This window comes from Calliopsis andreniformis, chromosome 5, assembly GCF_051401765.1.
Source record: "Calliopsis andreniformis isolate RMS-2024a chromosome 5, iyCalAndr_principal, whole genome shotgun sequence".
NCBI classification, from domain to species: Eukaryota; Metazoa; Arthropoda; class Insecta; order Hymenoptera; family Andrenidae; genus Calliopsis; species Calliopsis andreniformis.
Genome location: NC_135066.1, coordinates 3,109,248 through 3,133,359, shown reverse-complemented (window position 1 = coordinate 3,133,359; position 24,112 = coordinate 3,109,248). Strand labels below are relative to the sequence as shown.

At 41.3% G+C, this 24,112-nt stretch overlaps 1 protein-coding gene across 1 annotated transcript; it reads right to left on the bottom strand.

The window, feature by feature from the left end:
- Positions 1-86: 86 nt before the first annotated feature.
- LOC143179959 (uncharacterized) lies at positions 87-18,464 on the bottom strand. Its single transcript, XM_076379426.1, has 14 exons — positions 18,294-18,464; positions 15,513-15,789; positions 10,503-10,693; positions 10,286-10,373; positions 10,050-10,192; positions 9,255-9,384; positions 7,643-8,731; positions 7,442-7,577; positions 6,876-6,985; positions 6,497-6,629; positions 6,216-6,293; positions 5,785-5,926; positions 1,964-3,004; positions 87-1,058 (listed from the first exon to the last, which is right to left on the bottom strand). The coding sequence occupies exons 2-14, from the start codon at positions 15,601-15,603 to the stop codon at positions 750-752; spliced, it is 3,681 nt and encodes a 1,226-aa protein (XP_076235541.1). The 5' UTR covers positions 15,604-15,789; positions 18,294-18,464; the 3' UTR covers positions 87-749.
- Between the last annotated feature and the right edge of the window lie 5,648 nt (positions 18,465-24,112).

The window sequence follows — 24,112 nt, the reverse complement described above, 5'->3', positions numbered from 1 at the left end:
GAAGGACAGCTCCTCGTTGACCATCGAACTATTATATGTATATACATTGATATCAAGTTTGGATATTAATAAATAATAAATAATAGTTACGGTATACAGGAATATTACGAGTTCCTCACATATGTATCTCGAAAGGGATTCACACAAATTACCATAAATTTCATTCGCCAGAAATTTATGCAAATTTCTACGAATCCTTATGTACACGATTTCAACGACTCAGCTATATTTACACTCGATTGCAAACCGCGCGTCGAATTTCGTAGAATGTTTTCGATAAGAAGAAAGTCAGAGTAGAATTTAATTAAAATTCTGTGGCGTCGAAAATAATTCTTCTTTGGCTAATAAGTTTGCATTTGGCACGAACGCAATCACGTTGAGTATAATTGCTCTTCACCTTTTCCGATGCACTAGAGAACGAAAGTTCATCGACTATTCATTGAGCTCCATGTTGTTAATGACTAATTGACTGTGTTTACATGGCGTTGAACATTCTTGCTCTCAGCAAGGATGGCAACTCGTCCACTGATCAATTTCCCAGATAATTGCCTCAATTAATAAAAATTCTTTTACATCCTACACATTGCAAATAAATTTTTTTTCTATATTCTCTCCACGCGATATTTTAATTCGAATCTCAATTGACTCTTAAACTTATCTTAATTCTACTCTAAGTTTCTCCTGCGCTTCCTCTCACAAGACTTTCATAAGTCAATTGCAATTTTCCTGGGCAGTCTGCTTAGAGCCATTCAACTCTTCTTTTGCATCTGTTCCCAGAATATTATATTCGACTTCAGTTTCCCAGGCAAAATCACATTCGTATCGTCTTCAATCTTCGCCTGCACGATTTCTGCTGGATTCTCCGGTATCTTGCCCTGTTCCATGGCTACGTGGCTAGCTGGTGGAGAAGCCACTTTGTTCGGGATCTGCCTCAGACCCTCCCGAAACTGTTTCGAAAGCGACCTGGCAGTCAAACTGTGCATCTGCCTTGGCGTTTCGACTATTTGTATCTCTGGCGTCGAGGACCGCTCTTTATTAACATTGCTCGACTTGGTTACCTAAGAAAAAAACAGCTGAATTAGTCTGAAATCCTCAAAATATACTATTTAAAAAAATTGTGGCATAGAAAAATTTTGGACAAAAATTGAGCAACTTTTACTGATGGTAGCTCCGCCAAAAATCATCGTCGGATCATGATCTTTTTTATAAATTAAAGCTTGAACTTTCTACTTTGAGATAGCGTGTCTCGATTTTGATTTTAATTTTAATGCACCTCTGCAACCTTTTAAATGTAAAGGCATGTTCGTTACATTGAAAATTTCAAAGTTTGTCGGGATGCAGGGAGATGATACAATTTTTTCCAGAAATTTGGTTTACAGTTACATAAAATTGGAACCTTCCCCTTCAATTTAAAAAAAAGATGAAGTCGCTGCGATTTTTTTTCGCAAAGTTACAGTACTTTAAAGTAAACCTTCCATTTTGAAAACTTAGCATTTCCCTCTAAACAGGCAAAAATGCAAGGGTTATTTTAAAGTGCTGTAACTTTGCGAAAAAAAATCGCAGCGACTTCATCTTTTTTTTAAATTAAAGGGGAAAGTTCGAATTTTAGGTCACTGTAAACCGTATTTGCGAAAAAAATTTTTTGAAGTCGGCACATGCGGTCAAACTTTGCAATTTTTCACGTAACAAACATGCCCTCAGATTTAAGGGGATGCAGTGGTAAGGGTGCATTGAACCTAAAATCGAGACGCAGTATCTTAAAGTAAAGATTTCAGGCTGTAATGTAAAAGAAAAATCATAATCCAACGACGATTTTTTGCAGAGTTATCATCAGTCAAAGTTGAGCAATTTTTGCCCAAAAATTTGTCTGTGTCACAATTTTTTTGATCGGTACACAATAGTCCCAAGAATATTAAAAAAGAAGAGTACTCTACACATCTCTCATCACCTGTTCTCATTTTACCTTGGAAACAGGTGCAGCTGCAGGTTCGGGCTGCTTGCTGAACGCCTCAGCAAGCCTCCTAACCGAAGGCATGGGAAGTACCTGATCTAAACCACTATCATTCGAAGCCCTCTTATCCCCATTAACCATCGGCTGTTCCCTCTCAAACGAAATATCCGTCTCGTTCCCCGACTCATCGACAGAGGAATCACTGCTCCTAATGTTACACTTTTCTATACTATAATTATTAGCGATATTCCTGACAGACCCATTCTTGATCACTCCCAATTCACCATACGAGCTCTGACTGTTACTCTCAATCTCGTCGTCCTCCAGGTTGCTACTTGCATTCGAGTAACACCTGGCGATATTTGGCACCGATTTGGCGGACTTCAAGCCGAAACTGTTATAAGTCTCGTCCTCGAATTTATTCAGAGCCTCTGTACTTTGCGTCAAGTTGTTGTCTCCAGAGGCTCGTGTCTCGATCGTTTTATGATCCTCTTCGTAATCGTGGTTGCGACGTAGGTTAGACTTATTTGTCACCCTCAAGTTCCTAGGTTTGAACTCGTTATCGTTTACAATGCTGTTGAGATGGATATTCGATTGTGTTCGTCGAATACCACCATCATAGCCAAACGACTTCAAATCTAGTTTATTCACCACCCTGGGGGTTGAAGTCTTCGCGCTATTGGTGTTCAAGAAGAACTCGTTCTCGAACCCATACGCCTTCAAGTCGATCCTCTTGATTTTTCTTTGACTGTCATTGGAATTCGCTTTCTTCGTTTCTATGGTATCGTAGTTCTCCTGTCTGTTCAGTTTTGCGTTGATCTCGTTCTTGCTGTTCTTCCTCTCGTTCTCCAGGATCTCCTCCATCCTCTGCTCCTCCCATGCCTTCTGGTTTTCGTTCCTCCCTCTCTCGAGATCAATCGAGCTCTCCCTGGACCTGGCAGGCGATTGGTACTTCGTGTCCAAGTTATTGTTCCTTTGCCACCTGGCCACCTTTGACTTCACGTCGTTGCTGCGGTTCAGGAGGAACTCGGTCTCTTTGTACTGGGTCTCCTCCTGGAACAAAAAACAGTTCCCATGGAGTTAGATATTGAGATATGGTCAGTCTGGATACACGACGCCTCTTTTTTAGTTTTGGATAGGGTTAGTAGGGTCAGTTTCACAGCCAATTAGTTCCATGCATGTTTAAGCGAAATATATTCGAATATTCGAGCAATTCTGAATATTAGGTATGCATGTAGGGTACATACTAGATTCAAGTTCGAAGTTGTTAGCGATACACAGACACCTGACTGAGCAAGATAAGAGCAAATGGTGAAATTTTTAAGCATATTCTCCAAGATATCATATATTATTGGACTATATAATTTGTTAATCGCCATTAGAGATGATCCTGTAGGGGATCCCGAAAATATTGGGTATCTGCTCGGGATGAGTCGGGGAGAAATTGGATCTTCAGAATTTTGCAATTCCTCAGAATCTGCAGAAAATTGAATCTCGATAATTTCGGGATTTTCCAAAATCATTAAAAAATTGGATCTTAAGAATAGTGGAATTCCTCAGAATTTTAGGGTTCTCTAGAATATAAAGAACTCTAATCACCTTTGAAGACTACTAATTCGAAATAAAATATTATTAAAGAATTTTTGAGATCTCACTTTTGGGAACCCAACCCAATCCCATAAAAAATTCTTGACTCAACTGAACCCGATATTTTCAGATCCTCCCACACCTCTTGTCACCATGCATCGAATCGTAAACAGTACTTACCAGTTGTGGTACCGATTCTCGCAGGGTTCATGCAATGTGCACTGAACGTTCGATCACGCTTCGACAGCGTTTATTACGATCTACTGGTACTGTGTAAACCTACATATAAGAGTCGTTTATCTTTTTGTACAAGGCTGATATTACTCGTGCATGTATCTACAAGAAAGAGTCAAGGAAATTGATTGACAGTTTCTGCAAGGATGGCGGCGTAACCTTGGCTTAGCTACGATCCTCCTTCAACGTGTTAAAAAGTAATCGAAGAGCAGTATAAGTTCTACTAGGATTAAAATAGGAACGAAAACCTACACCACTAGAGTGTCATGCACTTCGTATAGAATCGAATTATTTAGGAACAAATATATATTTAAAAACTTATAGCATACATTCCCTTGGGTGCTCCAAGCAGAGCACACCACTTACTTCATTCCCTAACTCTTTTATATAACACTAGATCTATTTTAATTTCCCATAAAAAATAAATATAAGGAACTTCGTCAACAATATGGCACTGCATTCTTAGGAAACAAATTGCAGACTTTCAGTCCCACTATTTCTGAAAAATTAGTCTTCAATCAAACTATATAATTCACTTCTATCGTTCACCATATCGTAACGTCGCTCAAACTTCTCACTCCAATCTTTTTGCTCGAGCTTGGCTCAACGCTTTTCTGTTTCTTCTTCTTCTGGTTCACTCGAAGATCCTGCAGAGTTTCAAAGGTCCTCTGGACAACTTCAGGTACTATTGGCGGCTCCAGCTTCAGGCTTTCATTGTCATCAGAGAAACGATGATTGTTCTGCATTTTGGTTCTCTTAGAACTATCATCGAACACCCTTCTTCTGGATGTGTTGAGAAAATACATGGAATCGTCTGAACGTTGTCGCGATTTTACTTTCTTCGAGGCATCCTTGAGGAACTTTTTCATTATCATTTTGTCAGGCACGTAGATGTCCTCGTCTTGCCAGTCGTCGTCAGAGGATGATTGATAGGATGAAAAATGCATGAATCTCGATCGTCCTTCGAAGGATTCAGTTATCTGTTCCTGTTTGCAGTCTGTGTCGAAGAGTTTCGTAGTCTGTCCATTCTGTCTGTCAGTTTGTCCAGCAGGTCGCAGGTCAAAATTTTTATACGACGTGTCTTTTACTTGAAAATTGTCTGTAGCGAGTATTTTATTACTATTTCGCGATACAGTGCCATTCCTAGGAGACCTCGTGCCCTTATTTTTATTATTTCTGCATGAAGACGTCAGTTTAGCTCTCCTGTAAGTGGGTATCCCTTTTCCATCGATCTTCTTGCTTCTTTTTATTCCTCCAAATGTCTGAAACTTCAGCTGACTAAAGTCTGTGTTCTCAAGGTTCAAGAATTCCTCAGAGATCTCAGGCTTTAAGTTATCATCGTCAGAGTCAGTCGGAGACTTCCAGTCGAAGACCTTTATTCCGCCAAAGGTGTGGTACTTGCACCCATTGAAGCCCCAGTACCTTCTACCATTGGACGAAGGTATCTGACTCTCCTTCGTCTCATTGTCCCAGTCATTGATCCACAATCTTCGATAGCGTTCCTGTCTGCTGTCTTCTGTATCGATGGAGTACATCCCTGAATCGCGGTCTGGGTTACTTTTCTCTGACAAAGGAACACTTTCAGGCTCGAACAGGGGATTGAAGACCACTTTCTCAGTAGAGTCACTCAACACAAAAGGCTCCTGTGATATTTCCTTCCTCGTCAAATTCGGGTCATCAATTTGCAGAGATTCGATTATCCTCTCACTACCGAAACACTCAGTTCCACCGTTTCTGTCTCTGAAATCATCTCTGTTCGTTACTTCCCCATTTCCCACCTTTTCAACGATCACGTCACTCTCATCAAACAATAGTCTCTCGTCGCAGGTGTCAGGGCTCTCGACGCGATCGTTAGTCTTTTCAGGAGAGCTGTTCTGTTCTTTATCATCGAGATCCATGCGCAGAAGAGGGTTGATCGCGAAGTGAGGACTGGAGTATGGATCGCGATAGGTCCATCTAGAAAGGCTGCCGCGCAGAGAAGCCGCCTCGAACTTGTCGAGCTGGAAACTCACCTGTTGTTCCTGGTCGGCACCCGTGGAGCTCGATCGTTGGGACAACGAGCTGCTGGGTCTGCTGCAGGTGGACGCAGCCGATCTTCGCCCTTTCTCGTTGCTCGACCCTCTCGAGTTGTTGATGTAGTAGTCCCTGCCGAACCTGGATGGTTCGCCAAGTCGTTAGATAAGTGTCAGAGACGAAACATTTTGCATTGGGCTGCTTGGAAAATAAGTGCTTATTTTTTTTTAATCGTATGAACCACGAAATTTTAATCCCTTGCTATTCTTTGACGAGGCAGCGAAGGTGATGGCAATACGAAAGAAAATTGTACGGGAAAGGGTTAAGTATCTCACTAGTAGACTGGATTTTGAGGAAACTAACTGAGAATATATATTTCTTATTAAGTGTTTTCTGAGCAGCCCAATATAATTGAAAGGGAAAGTGGTACCTTTTAATGTCCGGTTCTTGAGGCGTCAGAACCACTTCCAAATCCGCCCCGTTGCTCTTTGGCAATTCGGTGTGAATTCTGAGAAAGAAAATTAATTATACAAGGTGATCAATTTAACTGGAAACCCTCTAATGGGCGTTGGCAATATTTGCAACCTAACAGCATTTAGAATAAATGCTGCCAACACTTGGAGGGTTTCCAGACAAACTGATCACCCTGTAGTGAAGACTTTGGGTGTAAATGGTCTTTTAAGTGTATCTGAGGGTTGCAAGAACCCTTACCCAGGAATGTCGGACGATCTTCTCGAGTACTGTCTCTCCCACAGCCTCTTCTGGATGTTCTCCTCGCTGTAAGGGTTGTTCTCGATCGGCGGAGCATTTTCCCACTTTTTGTGCTCGCGCTCGGCGATTGTGCCTGGTCCAAGAAGAAATGACGAGATTGGAAAAAAAAGAAAATCTTAACCCACACAGTAGAAGTTCTTCATTAACAGAGTCTCAATTATTCACAGTTCCTTTTATCCAGAATTCCTACTATTTAGTCATAATGACAGCAAGTGTACTACAGAAGAGAGATATACCTGTTTCTACTGGTCCAGTAAAAGTGACAAGTATTGAAACAGAGAAGATAGTTAAGAAAAATGGAATTAGAATGTTTGATCACCTGGTCTCGGAGGAGTAGCAAGCTGAACCTCTTCCTCCGACTTCCCGTTCCGCAGGGACTGCTGGAAAGCCGACTCAGCCTTGGCGAGCGCCACAGCCTCTCGGCACTTGCTGCACAGTGGAATGTTGAAGATGAGTTATAATATCATTGGCGGAAAAGAAAGTCCCTTGGAACGTTCGGCAGAGACGTTAGCGTTGACGTTACGAAACGAACGTTGCTTCGAAACTTCCGGTAGAAAAACAACCGAAGAGGTTGCTGAAGGCGCGTTTTCATTGCGCCGAGAAATTCTGATTAGCGTTCGTCTCGTGCGTTCAACAGATTATGCGGTAAATCAATTCAAAGTTCACCAAAAAGATACTAATTCACCCACGATTTCGCCCCTCTATTCAGAAGGTCCATACAATATTCAAACTCTTTTCTTAGTATATTTTAAGATACTCTATCTTTAAGCTGCTATAACTTTGTGAAAAACAATCGTGCTGTCCTGACCCATGTGTGGGTCATGTAGCTCTGGCTCTCTTAAACTACACTAGAAATCAGTTTCCCGAGTAAATTTGTTCTCTTACCTTTCCCCAGTCTTGTCACCATTCATTATCCCATTTTCTAGCACACTAACATCAGTTTTCGTCAAACTGTCCAAGTGTCTTTGGATCGCGATGTCGTAGTGCTCGGTGTACTCGCTTTCCTGCTGAATGTCCTCAGCTAAAGAAAAAACAGAGCACATTTTTAGTGAAATTTTTCCAGTAGATCATGCTGCAGGAACGTACCATGAAAGTCATTCTTCTGCTGAATAGATTCGACTTCCTCTTTGGAGGAATCCACGTCTATGGATTCTTCATTCACCGCCATCAGCTTTATCTTAGCGCATTCCAAGGAGTTCAGGACACGCTGCTCCTTCAAGGTGTTCATGTCTGCGTCGTTTTCACTCTCGATGCAATCAGTCACGGAAATCCTAGTCGGCGTGGAAGTAGGCGTCTTTGGCACGTTTGAAACGTTTTCCGCCAGCGATGGGACCAATGGCGATTCTATCGCGTCAGAGGAATTTGATGAATCAGGTTCCACCTCAGCAGGTTTTACCTGCTCTAACCGATGCACATTAGTCGAGTCGTGAGCTACATTTTCTGTGTCTTCTTCGAATCCTGTGTCGTTGATTTGTTCTTCCGCTTCGATTTTCATCGAGTCTTCATTGATTACACTTCTTGCCACCGAAACTGGTTTTTCTTGTTCTACTTCAACTTTCTCGGACTTCTCTGTGGATTCTTTTCTGAAGATATGGATAGTCGAGTTTTCGATTTCTTTGGCTTCCTCGACTTCAGTCCCTATTTTTTGCTCCCTGTCTTCTTCTTGAGCCTCCGTACAGGTCTTATAATCTTTCTTTTTGGTTTCTTCATTTTCTTTCTCCTGAATACTAGGGACAGTTTTCTCCATGTCTTCAGTCTCTTGATTGATCATGCAGATGCCATTAGAGACTCCTTCCACGTGATTCTGTTTCATAGAAGTGACGTGGTGTGCTTCGAAACAGTTCTTCATGTCATTCTCGAATTCTCCTTCCTTAGGAGATCGTGGCACGACGTTGCTGATGGCTTCCATTAGCTCCTTTTCAATTTCTTCGTCAGATTGTGCTGAAGAACACTCAGAGAGGTCTGAGGTGTCCTCTGCATCTTTGTCGCCTATCAGAGCCTTGAAGTCAGCGCTGGGGTTCGGTACCAACATGGCGACGGAGTCAGCCTGAGTCTGGACCCTCTTCTTTTGGAACAACCAGTTCTCTTCCCATGATTCGATGGGGGAAACGAGGCCTATGTGAGGTGTTGGCGTGTCTGGCTCATCCTGACTATCTTCTGAGGATTCCTGCGAAGCTGGACATAAACCATTTCCATAGAATTTTTAAAATAATTCGCAAGACTCTGGACTAAAATTTAATCACTCTTATATCTTCCTCAATTCTTAAAAGATTCCTAAAATAGTAGCTCTCTTCAAAATTAGCCAATTAATTTTTTCTTAATGGAAGAGGATTTCAAGAAATATTAATAACATCGAAGACCTCGTAAAACTCAAAGTTACAACACATAAGACGACCTAATCTTCATCCAATTAGACTGATTACGAGGCCCTGACGACAGCTTGTAGTACAACCATCAAGTTACGTCAATAATAACATCAGGAGTCAACTGATCGTGATTGCTAATTGGACGTGTGTTTAGTGTCTGTAATTGGCCGTCAATAAAAAATGTATCTATCCAAGGTCCTTTCACACTTACACCGTGATCCTCCTTTAAATCCAAAGACATCCTTGTACACAAATTAACTAACATAAGCGCGATTTCAACAACTGGTTTCCAATTAGGTGTAATAGGAGCTTATTAAGTGGCGAACACTTACGATCGATGATATCCATTCCGAGTTCTGGAAATGGCACTCGATGAGCGTTCCTAATAGCAAGAGCATCGTTATCCCTGGGATCTTCGTCAGATGCATACGTTGTCGTCACTTCCTCTATTTGTTCCTCTATCTGAAACGATAAAACATTCCACTTGACGCCCATGAATTCCAGGAAACAGAAATCGATAGAATCTTTTCTCTTCTATTTTCCCTATCGCTATGCATATTTCCATAAGTGGGGCAGTAATCTTAGTACCAATATCAGTATCAATTCTCCACCTTGTTAGCCTATCATTTCACTCAGATTCCTCTGAAATTGTTTTATTGCTACAATAAACATACGTCCTTGAACTCATATTTAATACATGTAACTAAAAGACAGAATGACGTATACATATATGCACACTTAATAATAAGTTCTATTTTAAAAAAAAAACTCGACCTGTGCCTCAATATTAATCATATCAGAATAGGAGAAAGAATAAGGAAAAATAAAAAATTTGAAAATAGTAATAAAAATACGTGAACCCTGCAATTTCACTTTATGACAACAGATATTCAACAGTTTCAACACCCTTTGAAGAAGATAGACATAAAGATCTCCCTAGGTCTCATCCAGTTCCCATATTCAGCTTATCAAACTCCAGAATAACCTTCGCTTCGTTTCACGCATTCCTCCGCGCCTAAATGATCCAGATCAAGCCGAGGCCTCAAACCAGAACAATTCCCATCCCCCCCATGAATTCCTCGATCCTCCCCGTCGCAAGAAAACGATCAACTTAAAGAATTACCCACCGTGAGGGACAACGACTCCGGTTGGTTTCTGAGATGCCTGCGACAGGACGCGCTGCAGACGCTGTTGCACTCTTCCTGGGACAAAGGCTCCAGACTGCTGCATCCTTCTTCGACGCTGTCGTCGAAACCTGGCTCGCTCTCGCCTGAAAAAGGACAGGGGAGAGGTAATCGCCTTTCACCCTCCTCGCTTTCCTAAATCGCGATTCATCGTCGCAAAAAGACTGATTGTCGCTTACTCAACGCGCTTTTGCTCGCCGACACCGGTTTCCCATGGAGAACGTTGCTATTACCATCCACCTGTTCCTTTTGGAACTTCTCGATGACCTAGAAAATCCAGTGCGTACGCTCATCGATTTGCCCAACGTCGAGGCGCGACGCCTCGAATTCCGCGAGCCTCGAGGACGATCCTCGAGACAGGTGGAACCGATCGTGAGAGGAATTAGGATTTTTAACCTTGTTGAGGATCGCTGTGGCTAGAAGGTCCTCGTAGCTGTTCTCCGCGATGTCCTTTCTTTCAGGGAGCCTTCCTGTCTCGCTGGGACTTCCGGCGAGGCTTGGCAGCTTCTTTGCTTCCTCCACTGCGCGCTCGACGATCTCGCGGAGCGCTGTGTGGGCCATTGTTGGTGAGTCCTCGCTGGGGGCGTCTGGAAATTTCGATAATGGGAGGGGAATAATTTAGAGGGTTTGGGAGATGCTTTTTGGGGTGCAGTGATGTGTTGATATAAGCTGGTGACGTACTGGGTGAGCAATTTAACTGGAAACCCTAATGAGTGTTGATAACACTTAGAAGGCTAACAGCATTTACAATGAACGCTGTTAACACTCAGAGGGTGTCCAGTTAAACTGATCACCCTTGTAGAATTAGGGGATGGTGTGAGAAACTTGGCTAGGTAAAGTGGAAAAATAGTTCCAAGAAAATATGCTGCTTAATTATGAAGAAAAGCAGTATCTACTAAAAATATTCCTACCACCCAGAATAAAGATTTCTGGATCCGCCCCTGTGAGAGTATTTCAGTAAATCACTGAAGGAATGGTCTCTCGACCTTGAATAATCAGTAGACACTGCCCTCACTCTCCTAGCTATAGAAAAATGAATCGATGCTTCATTCTTCTTTTTCCCCACCATCTAAAGAAACGCCAATGATTAATAGCGAAAGCAAAGAATCCTGTCACTTCTTCCATCTTTCCAAGAATCTACCCAATGCCACATCTCCTACAGCTTCTTTGTGGAAGATCAAGCGACACTTGTCGCAGGGGTAGGTAATCGGCATCCTCCATTCTCAGAAAGATTCTAATTCCAACTTTCATAAAGAGCCTTCCTCTACGCCAAGGTAATTCCAGATAACAGCTGGAGAAGGAACGAAGTTCCTTGAAGAGGTCAACAAGCGCGATGGGAAAATCGGTAGCCCACGGCGCACTTTCTTCGAAGCGGTAGTCAGAGCATCGATAATGGACCGAACGAGCTCGCTCGAACGCGTCAGGGTAATTTCACCAGACACGGCCTTGTCGACCATTCCTCGTCCTTCTTTTTCCTCGATTCCCTTCGCGCAATAGTCGAGTGAAATTCGACGGGACGACCTGGTGAACTCTTTCCGCGGGAAACTCGAAGCCTCGAGATGGACTGTTGACTAACATACGCTCGTGGAAATTCTCTGGTGCACCTGTCTGCCGCTGAGCTGGCTTAAATGGCTAAGCTAATGGCTGGTCTCTTGCGTGGTCGTGAGCAATAACTCTCGAGATTGAAGTTTCTTGGAACCCTGACGCTTATGGCTGCCGGTGAAACTTTATTTGTGGTAAAAATGGCGAAAACATGGGAGACGACTGCAGTCTGTTCTAATGAATCGTTGTGAAATAGGAATTGAGGGACTTGTAACAAAACCAAGACTTGAACATTTTTTTTTGAAAGGAGTAAAAAATACTATAGCTTTGAAAACCAGAGGGGAAGAACTCGATGAGTTCATTTTTGTTGATTGTCTGTTTTTTGTAGAATCTAGAATCTTGTGTTTCATAGTTTCAGAGTTATTAATTGTTGAGAAAGTGCCTAAAGTATAAATTAAATGTGTCTGACTTGAGGCTTGTTCTACTGACTTCGTGTGTCTGACTCGACTGATGCACGCCGACAGTAGAATACGTCCCAAGTCAGACACGTACCACTCGAATCTTAAGCGTTCTCTCAGCAATTAATCACTCTGAAACGAAGACTCAAACACAGTTTCATTATCCTTAATTTTCATCCTATTTTGGCATGTAAAATCACCTTTTCAAATTTCTGACTCCAGTTGTCAAGCACCCTGTATAAAAAGTGATCCACTGAAAACATATTCTTATAATTCCAAAATTTGATAAGGCTTCTTCTTACGAGCCACTCGCTTACAGTGAGAGTTTCCAATGCTTTTAATATAGTTAATGCAATTTACTACCCAAAAGCTTTTGATCCAAGAAAACTGAATTAGGGATCCCGAAATTAGTGAAAGGGTTTTGTCGAAGATGCTCTGAGCGTTACAAGGCTTCTAACATGGACTCTAGAATTAGTTCTCAAATAGAACAAAGGGACCACCTACTTCCATTGTCATCTCAATTCAGTAATCGAGCGATTCGTCTTTCTATTACTTCAATACAGATCTATTAAAATTCCATCTGACTTTATCGGTATCGAAATCCCCGCTAAATTTAGAACGTATGCTAATTCGCATACCTCTGTTCGATTAGAAAGACGACTTTTCGCCGCGTCCATGTACCAAACGCAGAGATTCTATCTATCGATGGGCTTTCTAACCCTGATCTCCCGCTAGAAGGTGAAGGTCGCCTACATTTATTTCCTCCTCGCTGTCACCATTCGACTAGCTATCTCTATGGCTATCCATTAGTCACAGGAAACACGACTGTTTCCTGATTAATTAATCCCCTTTTAATTATCGACATTGTTCGTGCTCTGAACTGATGTTTTCATTCCTAATGGATCCTCGATGGATTTATGGATATCGTTGAGTTCAGAGGAGCGTGAAGTTCTGACAGAACACGTGACACTGCGACACTCTGCTAATTTGCATTTGAATTCCTCTACATGTCTTCTACTTTAGCAAAAATGTTACTTCGCTAACAGTAGGTTAATCATTTTTATGCAAATTCACATTTGCATGAGCAAGACTAAAAAAATGAAACTTAAATACAGGTCTTATACATTTTAAAATGGATATAAATATTTAGATTCTGCATATTTTTGCAAACTTAAGTTTCCCATAAGTGCATACGAATCTAGAGTCCAGTTATCATCATTATTATTAATATCCACAAGCAAAAGGACTTCCAAGTAAAGATGGATGACCTCTCGGTCATTTTTTACTGTATCCACGTCGCATAGTAATGACCTTCACCTTTTTTCCCACTTTCGATTAATCGTGTATTCATAAACTGACGCAAACGGCCGACGCTGCTTAGCTTCGTAATGAGTCGCGTAAGAAGCGGCAGTAATGGATTTGTACTTGAAAGTATGCTCGTTCGAAGATTATTACATCGATAATCGATTATAAATATTTATAACTGTCGATGAAACACGTACTTTAGGAATGCTTGATTTTCTTCCCCCTAGACTTTCTAAAAATAAATAACCCGCTGCCTACATTTCGAAACCGAGCGAGCAACATCGCCAGCGAAATGCCTTGCTCTTAATTTCAACGCAATCACGCGAAGTCGAGCTAATGACCGACGAATTAAAACAAGCGCGCCCGCTCGACTTGACCCGCGGACGTAAACCTTCTGACGTAACAAAATTATAGTGATTATCGAGTTGCCCGCGTAATAGTCGCAGCGGAAAGGCTTCCTCTTCATTTGACAGCCCTGGTATTCTCGCGGTCGACTCGAAGAAAGGGTCTCAAAGATTAATTTAATAAAAAAAAAGACACACAGTGAACCTTATAGTTAGGCTCCACGAATGTGGTCGCTGATGAAATTACAAGTGACGTGTACTGTCTGATAGTTTCTTAAAATCCTCTAAGACGTAGGCAATCAGTGCACACCTGTTTTCATACAGTGATAAGCCGTTGTCTTTACTGATAAGATAGGTAACGTAGAGTCAGGCAGAGATTGTGCTGGAATATATAATTTTGTTGGACTTTGCCAGATTGCTAATACCGAATGAAGTATAATATAAATCATTGCGATAGATTCGATATTTATGTAATTGTTAGAAAAAGGTACTCGAGATGTTTCAAGATAATTGTTTTTCTATTTTTAGTGAAATCGATAGATCTTAATTAACTTCAACATTGAGGAAACAGTGAAGCTTCAGGGTTGTACCAAGGTAAAGATAAAGAATGAGTGAATTGTGAAGCAACCAAGCAAGAAAAATCGCACAGCACGATGATTCGCGATAATCTTGGAGCACTATTCGAGTCGAATAGTGTTATCGCAATGGCAGCTGTGTCGTTATTCCTTCGATCCGATTACAATCGAATAATCGAATTGGTGCGACAATAATGCACCGATTGTCGAGCGTGCGAGAAACCACGGAGAAACTTTACACGAACGATACAACGAACGATTATAAACATTGTGTCGATGTAGATAAACAAGATGTACAGGGTGGTTCAAAATTGGAGGTCGATTGAGCAGAGGTAGATAGAAACCAGAAATAGAAAAATCTTTCATCTAACAGACAGTTGTCGATTTTTTCCTAGGCTTCAAAAAATGGTCAATGCCTCAAAAAATGGCCAGTGTCTCAAAAGATGGTCGATACCTCAAAAGATCTACTATCATTATAAATATAACAAGAATAATTTCTTTGGTCTGAATCCAATTGCAGGTTCAAAAAGAAAAGATCAGAATCCTAAAGAAACGAGGATCAGTGACAATGATAGAATGTCTCGTTTCGAGACTCGTTTTTCTCGAAACGCGACCAACTATTATTACGAGGTATCCTGTGAAGCCGTAAAAGGAGATGGCGTGGATAAAAGAGGAGGGAAACGATGGCAGTGGCGAGATCTTCTCGCGACAGATTATTACGGTGCAATGCGGGCAACCGTGCCAGGGACGCACAAATAGTTCACCAGTGACAATTTGCAATAATCGCGATGAATCTGTGCCGATGACAGTGCTTTCACGTTGCTATCTGGTTCAAGATTTTGTAACGCTTCTGCTCTGTCGATATCGTTATCAACAATGCAGGAAGACGCTTCTTAAAGCCTCTTGAAGCGCCTTCCAATGGATAGTACTTCTCTAGAACCTCCAGCTGAGGTGATTGAGTATTGTCTCTGAAGAGAAATCTTCAGATTTATGGAAATAAGATCTTGACTTTCGACTTATTGAGATTCGATGACTATGAATTTTACATGCTAAAGGAATTTTTAATGTTACGTAGTGAACCTAAGTTAGTGTTATAGAAAGTGAAAATAGTTAATCCTACAGCTTCAGGATATTTAATAAATCGGTCCCAATTTCCTTGAGACTACGATCGATTATATTTACCATCTTTCTTAATGATCAGAACGTAGACGAAATAGGCGACGATCAGGCCGCCGATCAACGTCAGCATTTCACCGATGAATTCCAGCAACATTTATCAATCGTTTCACATCGTACCCTGGCTAGTTGACAATTCTGTTCATTCACACTTTCCACTGTTCAGCGTGCTGCGGGTTCGCTCTCACGAGCAGCATCTCGTCACTTCTTCTCTCGGTCCATTGGTCCAGTCTTTTCGATTATTAATTACGCCACAGAATCTATCCATCCTGTTCGGTTCCCTCTGTGAAAGTTTCAGACATTCTTTCAGTTTCTCTGACCTTTTTTTCGCACTTTCGACCACGTTACCGATAGCTCGCGAATTATCTCTCGTATGTTAATGAAATCCTTTTGTCGTTTTAGGCACGGAGGAAGTGTCGACGCGGAAACCTCGAACGATCATCGCGAACGCTTCTCACTCGCGTCGTTTAGAGATGCTTCCTAACTTTCTCGTTTTCTCATGATCGGTTAATGCTGGAAGATTTCAGGTATTCTCAGCGGTTACCGGTGGCCAATTTCTGCTTATTGAGGAAAAAATTGCCGCTCTGTGCGGCGAATTCGACGGCGAACACGGAAATCATCTCTTGATCACGAAAATTTCGATATCGATTGCTACTTTCTTTCATCGTGATTGCTCTCGCCTGACATTAATCAGTGAAAATCACATCTTCTTCCCTATATCATTATAAATAATCATTCTTGTAATGATCTGTCTCTTAACAGTTTTCTTGTACAAAGAATCTTTCAGATTTCTACACAAACATTCTCTCAATATTGTATGATTGAATAGTCATATCAAAAATTGCAATAAAAATTAAGATACATGGGAAACAGTAAGTATACCTAGTTCAGACTTTAAAGCCTCGCGAATTTTCTCGCCGTCTTAATCAACTTTAATCTACTTCATTAACAGATCCATATTTGACAAACCGATGGACTCCACAAAACAGAAATATCTATTTAAATTTACTTTGAACATAAGGAATGAAGCATTAATGAACTGCTTTGGGTCTAAAATGTTAAAAAATTGAGAAACTGATACCGAGCTAAACACTGATATTAAAACAAGTGAAAAGTCTCGACGAACTTTGTCACACCTTTGGCCATCGTACACCTCTGTACGAGGCCAAGAATGTGTGCAACACACGCGCCTGCCAGTTCGTGCAGACGAACGCACACGAGGCAGCGCGAACGGCCTTTAAACCCTCATTTGAATAGTCGTCCGACAACGGTCCTCTGAACTTTGAAGTTCCACGCACACGACGGTCCGTTTTTTACGAGAAATCGTGAAAGAGAATAAATTATTGGCCGCGATTGTCGTCACTCGATAATGCCCTACAATTTGTCGCGTAATAAGATCACTTTTTCCAACTTATGGGTTTCGTAATCGGTATTTAATAGTTCTTGAATATCTAATTTTACAACGTTTACTCCACTTCCTGACAAACTCCCTCCACTGTCAACGAGTTTTTGCCCCGATAACGCGCTAACGAATTCGCTGGCGATTTCCGTCTCTATATCTCGAGGTTTTTCGTCCCTCGGAACCCGTAGAAAATCACCGTCTCCTTTTTTCCCCGACTACCGCGAAATCCCACCGCGACTCTTAACGCTGGCAATCGTTATAATCGCCGCGACCGGTTGCACAACGATCGTTTTGATATTTCAGCCGCGGGTCGAGGAGAGACACGATTTTAATATTCCCTGGTTCGGCGAGGCAAAAGAACCGCTACGAAACCTGGACCAACCTGATTAGCGATTAAAAAGTTGTAATCAGAGAGAGAGCTGCCTCAACTTTTTTCCCTCCGAGCCAATTGGGGACCCATAACGAAAACAACCCTTGTTAATTTTTGCCTTTTTCCAGGGAGCAAAGGATACTCGTTTTTTATGGGACAGGTTCCACTATGTTGTGAATCTCATTTCTGAACACTAAAATTTCTTTACAAAATAAATTTCAATAACCTGTGTCAGGTTTGACACAGGTGGTTCTTGTTATGCCGGGTCCACGCTGCAAACAACTGTTTGCGAACACTTCGCGAGCAGCGAGCAAGCAGCTTACGAACGAAAACAATATCGTGTCCACAGTGGAGCTTGCGAACAGTTCGCGAGCTCTGGTGATTTCCAACTTTGATGTATCACTTCTCGAGCGAACAGTGTTTGCTGTTCACTGAGCAGCTCGCTTTTTACTGTTCACACAAACGTCTACGCTAATGACGAACACAGTTCGCGAGCTGTTCGCGAGCAGCTCGCCAACAGCAGTGCACACTCGGCATCATGAGCTTCTCACGTGGATTATCGTCTACACGAATTCTCTATTCGCAGTGGAGAACTCGGGTGCAACTGCTCCCTGGCGCCACAGAAGATTGCACTCGCGTTACGTCACGAGTGCACAGTGTTTACATCGACCAGGTCGATCGGAAGCGGGGAGGTTCGGTGACGAGCCAAATGAGGCAATTAAAGGCAACGTGAACGTGAGAAGGCTATATTGATCCTTGGAGAGTATCTCGCTCTTTCGTTTCCTCTTTCGCGCTATCTTATCTCCCAAGGGCGCGATTAACCGACAATTAGCCGACTCGATATGTAATTACGAGAATTCATTCTACACGAAGCGAACAGATGATTTTCCATCGCGATACCACCGGCCCGAGCGGAAACATCATCGAGCGTTAATTCAATTTCGCGATGGTCGTCGAGGTTTCCCATTTTCCTCAGCGTGTCGCTGTTACGAGATAAGAGGATTTCATTGCGAACCTTTCTATAGATTGTCCTTATTATTAGATTTTCTCGGTAGCTTTCTGCGCGTTCACTTCGATGTCACTTGTCACCGATCGTCGACTGCTAGGATGTGTTTTCGTTGGAGACGTAGCGTGGATGTATCCTTCGATGTTGCATGCCGAGGAGATTGGGCGTGCGTGTCTGGCTACTCGACAGGTTCGCTCGGTTATCGCGGAAAACACGAATCGGTCCTGGAACCAGCAAAATCGCCGACACACCGTGCGTGTGTAATCGCAGGCTTGCGCCGCTCGCGACTGAGCGTTTGCCAAAGCGGCCTGATACGCGAGCTACGTACCCCACATACGCCGCTGTAAGGCTTCCTTTTAGTGGGGGATACTTTTGCAAGGGAACCTACATTTTCTGAAATCGTCGGATGTCTTTCAGACGTTCACTCGTTGCACGACGAGACGCTTCGTGAAAACACTCTGAACCGTCTCGTCACTCTTGACGAGCTCAAAATGCAGATAATATTCCTGTGCTTATGCGAGGATATTGATTTCAATGTTAGGCTTCAGGGATTGCTTAGACGTTCACTTCGATTGGTACATTCTTTTCTTTGTATGCTTCTGCAAGCTGATTTTAGTATGCTTGGATGTCACTTTTTGATGAAACTTGTTGGTTGAAGACTTGGGTGTACTTTGTATAGTATTATGCAGTTGTTTTCGGTATAATGTGAAGAGTTGGTTAGATGTGGGGTGTCAGTTGAATAGGTGTTAGTGTTCGATGAAGAATATTGAATGTTTGGTGCCAAATTTTTGATATTCGGTACCATAGGTTGGATGTTAGGTGTCGAAAGTTGGATATTAGGTATTAGAGATCATGTGTCAGGTGTCAGAGGTCGGACGTTCAGTGTTCAAGGTCGGATGTTCGGTGTTAAAGGTCACAAGTCGGATGTTCAATGTGAAAGGTTAAACGTCCCACACTAGAGGTCGGACGTGTGGTGCCAGAAGCTGAATATGAGAATCGAGTATTGAATTTTACGAATTAAACATAGGATGTTCTGTCTCCAATATTGGATGATAGGTGTCGAACATTAATCACTCGATGTCTCACGAAAAAACAGACGCAGAACTTGAATTTTTCCAAGAACTACGCCGTTCATTTTGATGTAACTTTCCTCCGTTATCAACGAATATAAATGTAATCAGGAACATGAAGTTTTTTGTCATAAAGTGGTCTGACACGACTTATCACTTATTATGAAATTGTAAGTTTAACCAGGACAGATTATGAATCGTGTGACCAACTATAGAAAATCTTCTTTATCGAACCGAGTGGAGAATTTCCATCAGAATAGTGCAAGCAATCTGTTTTCACAAGTCTGACGTAACAAGTAATTAAAATAGTTGTCTTTTGATAAATCTTGGTACAGATCATTGACACAGAGTGATTTGTACTCGAGAATAAGCTTCTAACAGAAAGTATTAGAGGCCTCTCTGGAATCAATTTCCATTTGAATCACATATCTATATTTGAACAAGCAAAATAAGCGACACATTGTATGCAAAGTGTCGTCAAATTTATGTATAATAAATATTTATTGAGAAAAGTGGAGTCATGAGTGCAATTTCGTCACGTGAACTTCTTCATGAATTCACTATTTCCATACTCAAGGATCACTTTCCATGTACACCTTATCACAACTACAATTGCTGGTCTAGTTTAATTAAAAGATAACACATGAAAAGTAGTAATCATAATCATCAGAAATAAAACAACAGCAAAAAGTCGTGCCATTTGCAAGCTTATCGCAAAGTAGTTTGTCGTACAAAGCTAAAATCGAAGGTTACACACAAATTGCGCAATTCTACTCGAGTTCTGAACAAAATTAAAGCAACTAAAAACTGAACTCGTTCTGAATCATGGAAAATTTCGTTGCTCCGAGTAAATCTTCCGAACAAATACAGGATGAGCGTGGAATTAAGTTCAACCACGGTCGCTGAATATTAATCGCGAAGAGTTCCAAGGCAAAGGATGAAAAATAATTTTTCCACGATACGTAAAGATAAAATAAGCTTTCCTCTAGATCTCGACTGACTCATTTCTTACGCAACACAGCTATACAACGAATCCTACTTAAAGATTATTGTCCTTAGATTGTTTCATCTTCCATTGTTCAGAGCACGAATCAGAGTCTCGTCCTTCGACAAGGAAATCGCGAATGATTCATTTCGCAAATGGGGATATCACAAGGATAATAAAGTGAAGCTATTACGTGGAACTTAAATCATTACGAACGTCAATTCATTTTCAACGTAATGGCGCAAGTCCCGTTTTACAGGTACTTAAAGAAATTAGGACAGCTTCATCCCAACGACACATTGTTCAACCAGCTCCTCCAAATTCATGCAAAGTGTATGCAAAAGAAATACGCAAGTACACCCGTGAATACAGTGTATTTAACGCGACAATTGCTTTTACATGCAAATACGCGTCTTTCACGTCGGTCTCACGTGGCCCACAATTTGTTTGACTCTTCTGTACGTCGCCCTCGGGTCAGATACGACTGAGAAAGTACTTTGCAACGATACAATAAAACCAGAATGATATGCTTAAATGTATCAAGATTAATGCGAAAATTGGCCATTAAAAGTGTACCAATCTTTCCTTCTCCAATGAATCATGTCCGCCCAGATGGTTCTCTTTCTTTCACGGTTCTTCCCGACTTACAAGTCATCCTGCTCGACCCGAATCTTTCTTCATCGAAAGGGGGAAGAAAAATCTGAACGAATTTATACCGATGAAATTGCAATTTCGGCGGTCCAGGAACCCAAATAAAATTGCGTGAAAGTTTCTCCTGTCTTTTTTTCAAAATATCCTATCATTTATTAACTCTCATGGTTTCTACGTTAAAATTTCCCTCGTTTATCACTCTGTTCCCATTATTACGTGACTATAATAGTGACATTACTTCGTGCAGTCAGAAGACACTTCACTTCGCATTTATCCAGTTTTATGAGAATCGTAAAGTCGTAAACTTTCGAAAAACAATGTGTACGTTCCTATTAACTTCTAAGAAGATCCCTTCCCGTGAGAAACAGGATCGAAGAGAGACTGCTAGTGACAATGATTTCTATGCCGCTTATGTAAGCCGCGAGGCTAGGACGTTCGGATTTAATTGAATTGCTAGGGGGGAGAATGGCAAGATGAAGTCCATTAGGGACACTTCCCGATTAGGTGGCCACAATTAATGTTTCTCGCCGCTAAGTGTCGGCGTCTCGACGTAGTGATTGAAGGATCGATGTTATTTTGAAAGCAATAATGTGCCAGGTCATTAGCAATTATGGTAGCGAAGCGATGCTTGGGGAATATGAATCTCTGGAGTTCCCTAGAGGCTTAATGATTGTAATTTTTGTGCATAAAATTGTGAAGCTTGTTAGCACTCTGCAATACTTATTACACGTTCAGGTAGAATATTTGGAAATTACTTTTATACGCGGAACAATTTATATTCTGGTCACTTTCTCGAGGAGAGCGCCTGAAGAATGCAACCTGCATTACGTAGTGCCATTAAGAGTTTAGAAGAGTCTACCAAACTGAGTTGCGTGGAATTCGAAGTCTGCAGGAGTAATTTGGAACTTTCGAATTTTATTTGTAACATGATCATTATTTAGAAAGTTAATATGAGAGCTTGAATATATTTTGAGGGAACTTCGCGCAATGAAATACGTGGAATAAGTCTAGCCTTCACAGTTCTCATTCATGCATATTAAGATGTGGATACGATAAGATGTGCAGTGTATGCAGAGATAAGACAGAGGGATTAGTGCAATACTGTCGTGGAAGAAGAAAAGATGACTTACTTGTCAGAGATAGTTGCAGAGCCACTGCCAAACGAGTCAGGGCATCGACCAAGGGCACAATATACCTTCCCAAAAGCTTGTCATCTGTTAATTAGCGTTAGTCGAGTATTCAATGGACGCAATTAAATTTTGCATTATCACGATTGCTTCTTCGACATTTTCATTCAAATTTCTTGAAAAACTAGAACTATAGCCTGCTCCATTTTGCGTCACAAATGGAAATACGATTCATAAGAAATGAAGTAAGTAAAGGAAATGAAAGGGTCAACCAAGGTCACTATAAAGTCACCATGCATAGACATTTCCAGTTCGACTTTGTTTTTCTAGCTCAGAATTTGCATCTCTAGCTGTATGTATACCTCTATGTATACACTCCAAAGGTCAAGACTCTTCTTATTCCACGCGACCTTGTATCCAGGCGCCAGAGGTCGACCTCTGACCTTCAAACGTCCTCGAACGTTTCATTCACAGAATTCCCCCATGAAATCTTAATGGCTCTCACGACCTCTTTCACTTCCCCTCCCAATCCAAGGTACTGCCCGAGTCACATTTATTGATAGCCTCAATTTTAACATCCCGCGTACATAGTAATTATGCAGCCTGCAACTCTTCTTTCAAAAAGTCCCGTCCGAGGATATTTTGCGGCGCGCAGAGCAGCCAAGCGTCAAAGAAGCAATCGAGATAGTCGAGAGAGTTAATTGGCGAGGAGGTAACATTGCGTTTTACAAGTGGTTGCAGAAAAAGTAATCGAGAGGCTCGAGAGTTAATTGTTAAGTAGGTAAGAGATACGCGGCTGCTAGGCATATTGCTGGCGCAATCGAGAAAGGAATTCGAGACTCTCTCGGCACGTTGGTTTCCATGTTCGAAGACGTTCGAGCCTCTTCAGCAGATGGCAGCATTCGCTAGTGCGTGAGCGATTAACTCTGACCACCTTTGCAGTTTCGATTTTTTTTTATAGAAAAAGATTTTGAGAAGCAGAGAAGTTCTGAGAACCAGACTAATCTAAGTTCATTTTTTCCGAAATTAAGTTTTATACAGAATCTTATCAGAATAATAGACATTTATTTAAGTTACGTTATAGGTAAAAAGATTTAATGGTATAAACCACTTCTACATTTTGTAAAATAACAAGAAAGGACTTGAGTTAGATTGACTCTCAGGTACAGAATTCTACTCCTGCGCAGGAGAAACTTGAACGCAATTGTTTCCTTTCTCGATTGACTTGAAACTCGAAGTCAACGAAAGTAGTTCTATACTTCCATAGCAAAATACCAGAAGTCTCTCATGTCTTATTTTTCTTTTCAAAATATTGATACTCGAAAATTTGCACCCCTATTCTGTTTTATGGTCTTGTATTTTTGATATTCTCAATTCTTGGAGAACCAGTAGATTTCAACAGAGATGCAAATTGAAAATTGTTGAAAATATAATTTCTGTTATTTTGCCTTGCAGTCACAGAAGTTGAAGAATCCTCAACTTAATCTCGAAATACAAAGTTAAAGTAAAATACTAACAGATCAAGAAGTCGTACATTTTAACTTACATGCCGGATGATCGTACAATCGATTGATCGGCGTGTCGTCCACGTTGCCAATTAAACCCACCACTATGTTCTCAACAAAGTCTCGAACTGTTTCCATCGTGTTCTTTTCGTCGGCCGAAGCCACTCCTGAACTGGCTGTTGCATTTTCCACTCCTGGAACCAAGATCAATTCCCCTTAATCATCTCTGAATAAAACATCTATAGTCGCTACGCAAAGGAGAGACTAAATACAACATAAATAGAAGCAATTATACATAACAGCGTGCAATTGCTCATAATTGCTCCATCTATCTATCTACAAACCACCTATCCACTTTTATCATTCAAACGATACATCTATTCCTTTCAACACTTTCTCAATAAAAAATCGAAGAATCCCCCGTGCAATAAATTCACAAAAGTATATTCCGTTAGGAGATACATTCGATCCCGACCGAAGTTGTATATCA

Bases quoted from the DNA above. Each gene is read 5' to 3' on its own strand.
- LOC143179959 (XM_076379426.1), bottom strand. From the start codon at position 15,603: ATGTTGCTGGAATTCATCGGTGAAATGCTGACGTTGATCGGCGGCCTG. The intron at 9,385-10,049 runs GTGGGTAATTCT...TTATCGTTTCAG, and splicing joins CGGAGTCGTTGTCCCTCACG to ATAGAGGAACAAATAGAGGA. The intron at 6,294-6,496 runs GTAAGGGTTCTT...TTTCTTTCTCAG, and splicing joins AGATCGTCCGACATTCCTGG to AATTCACACCGAATTGCCAA.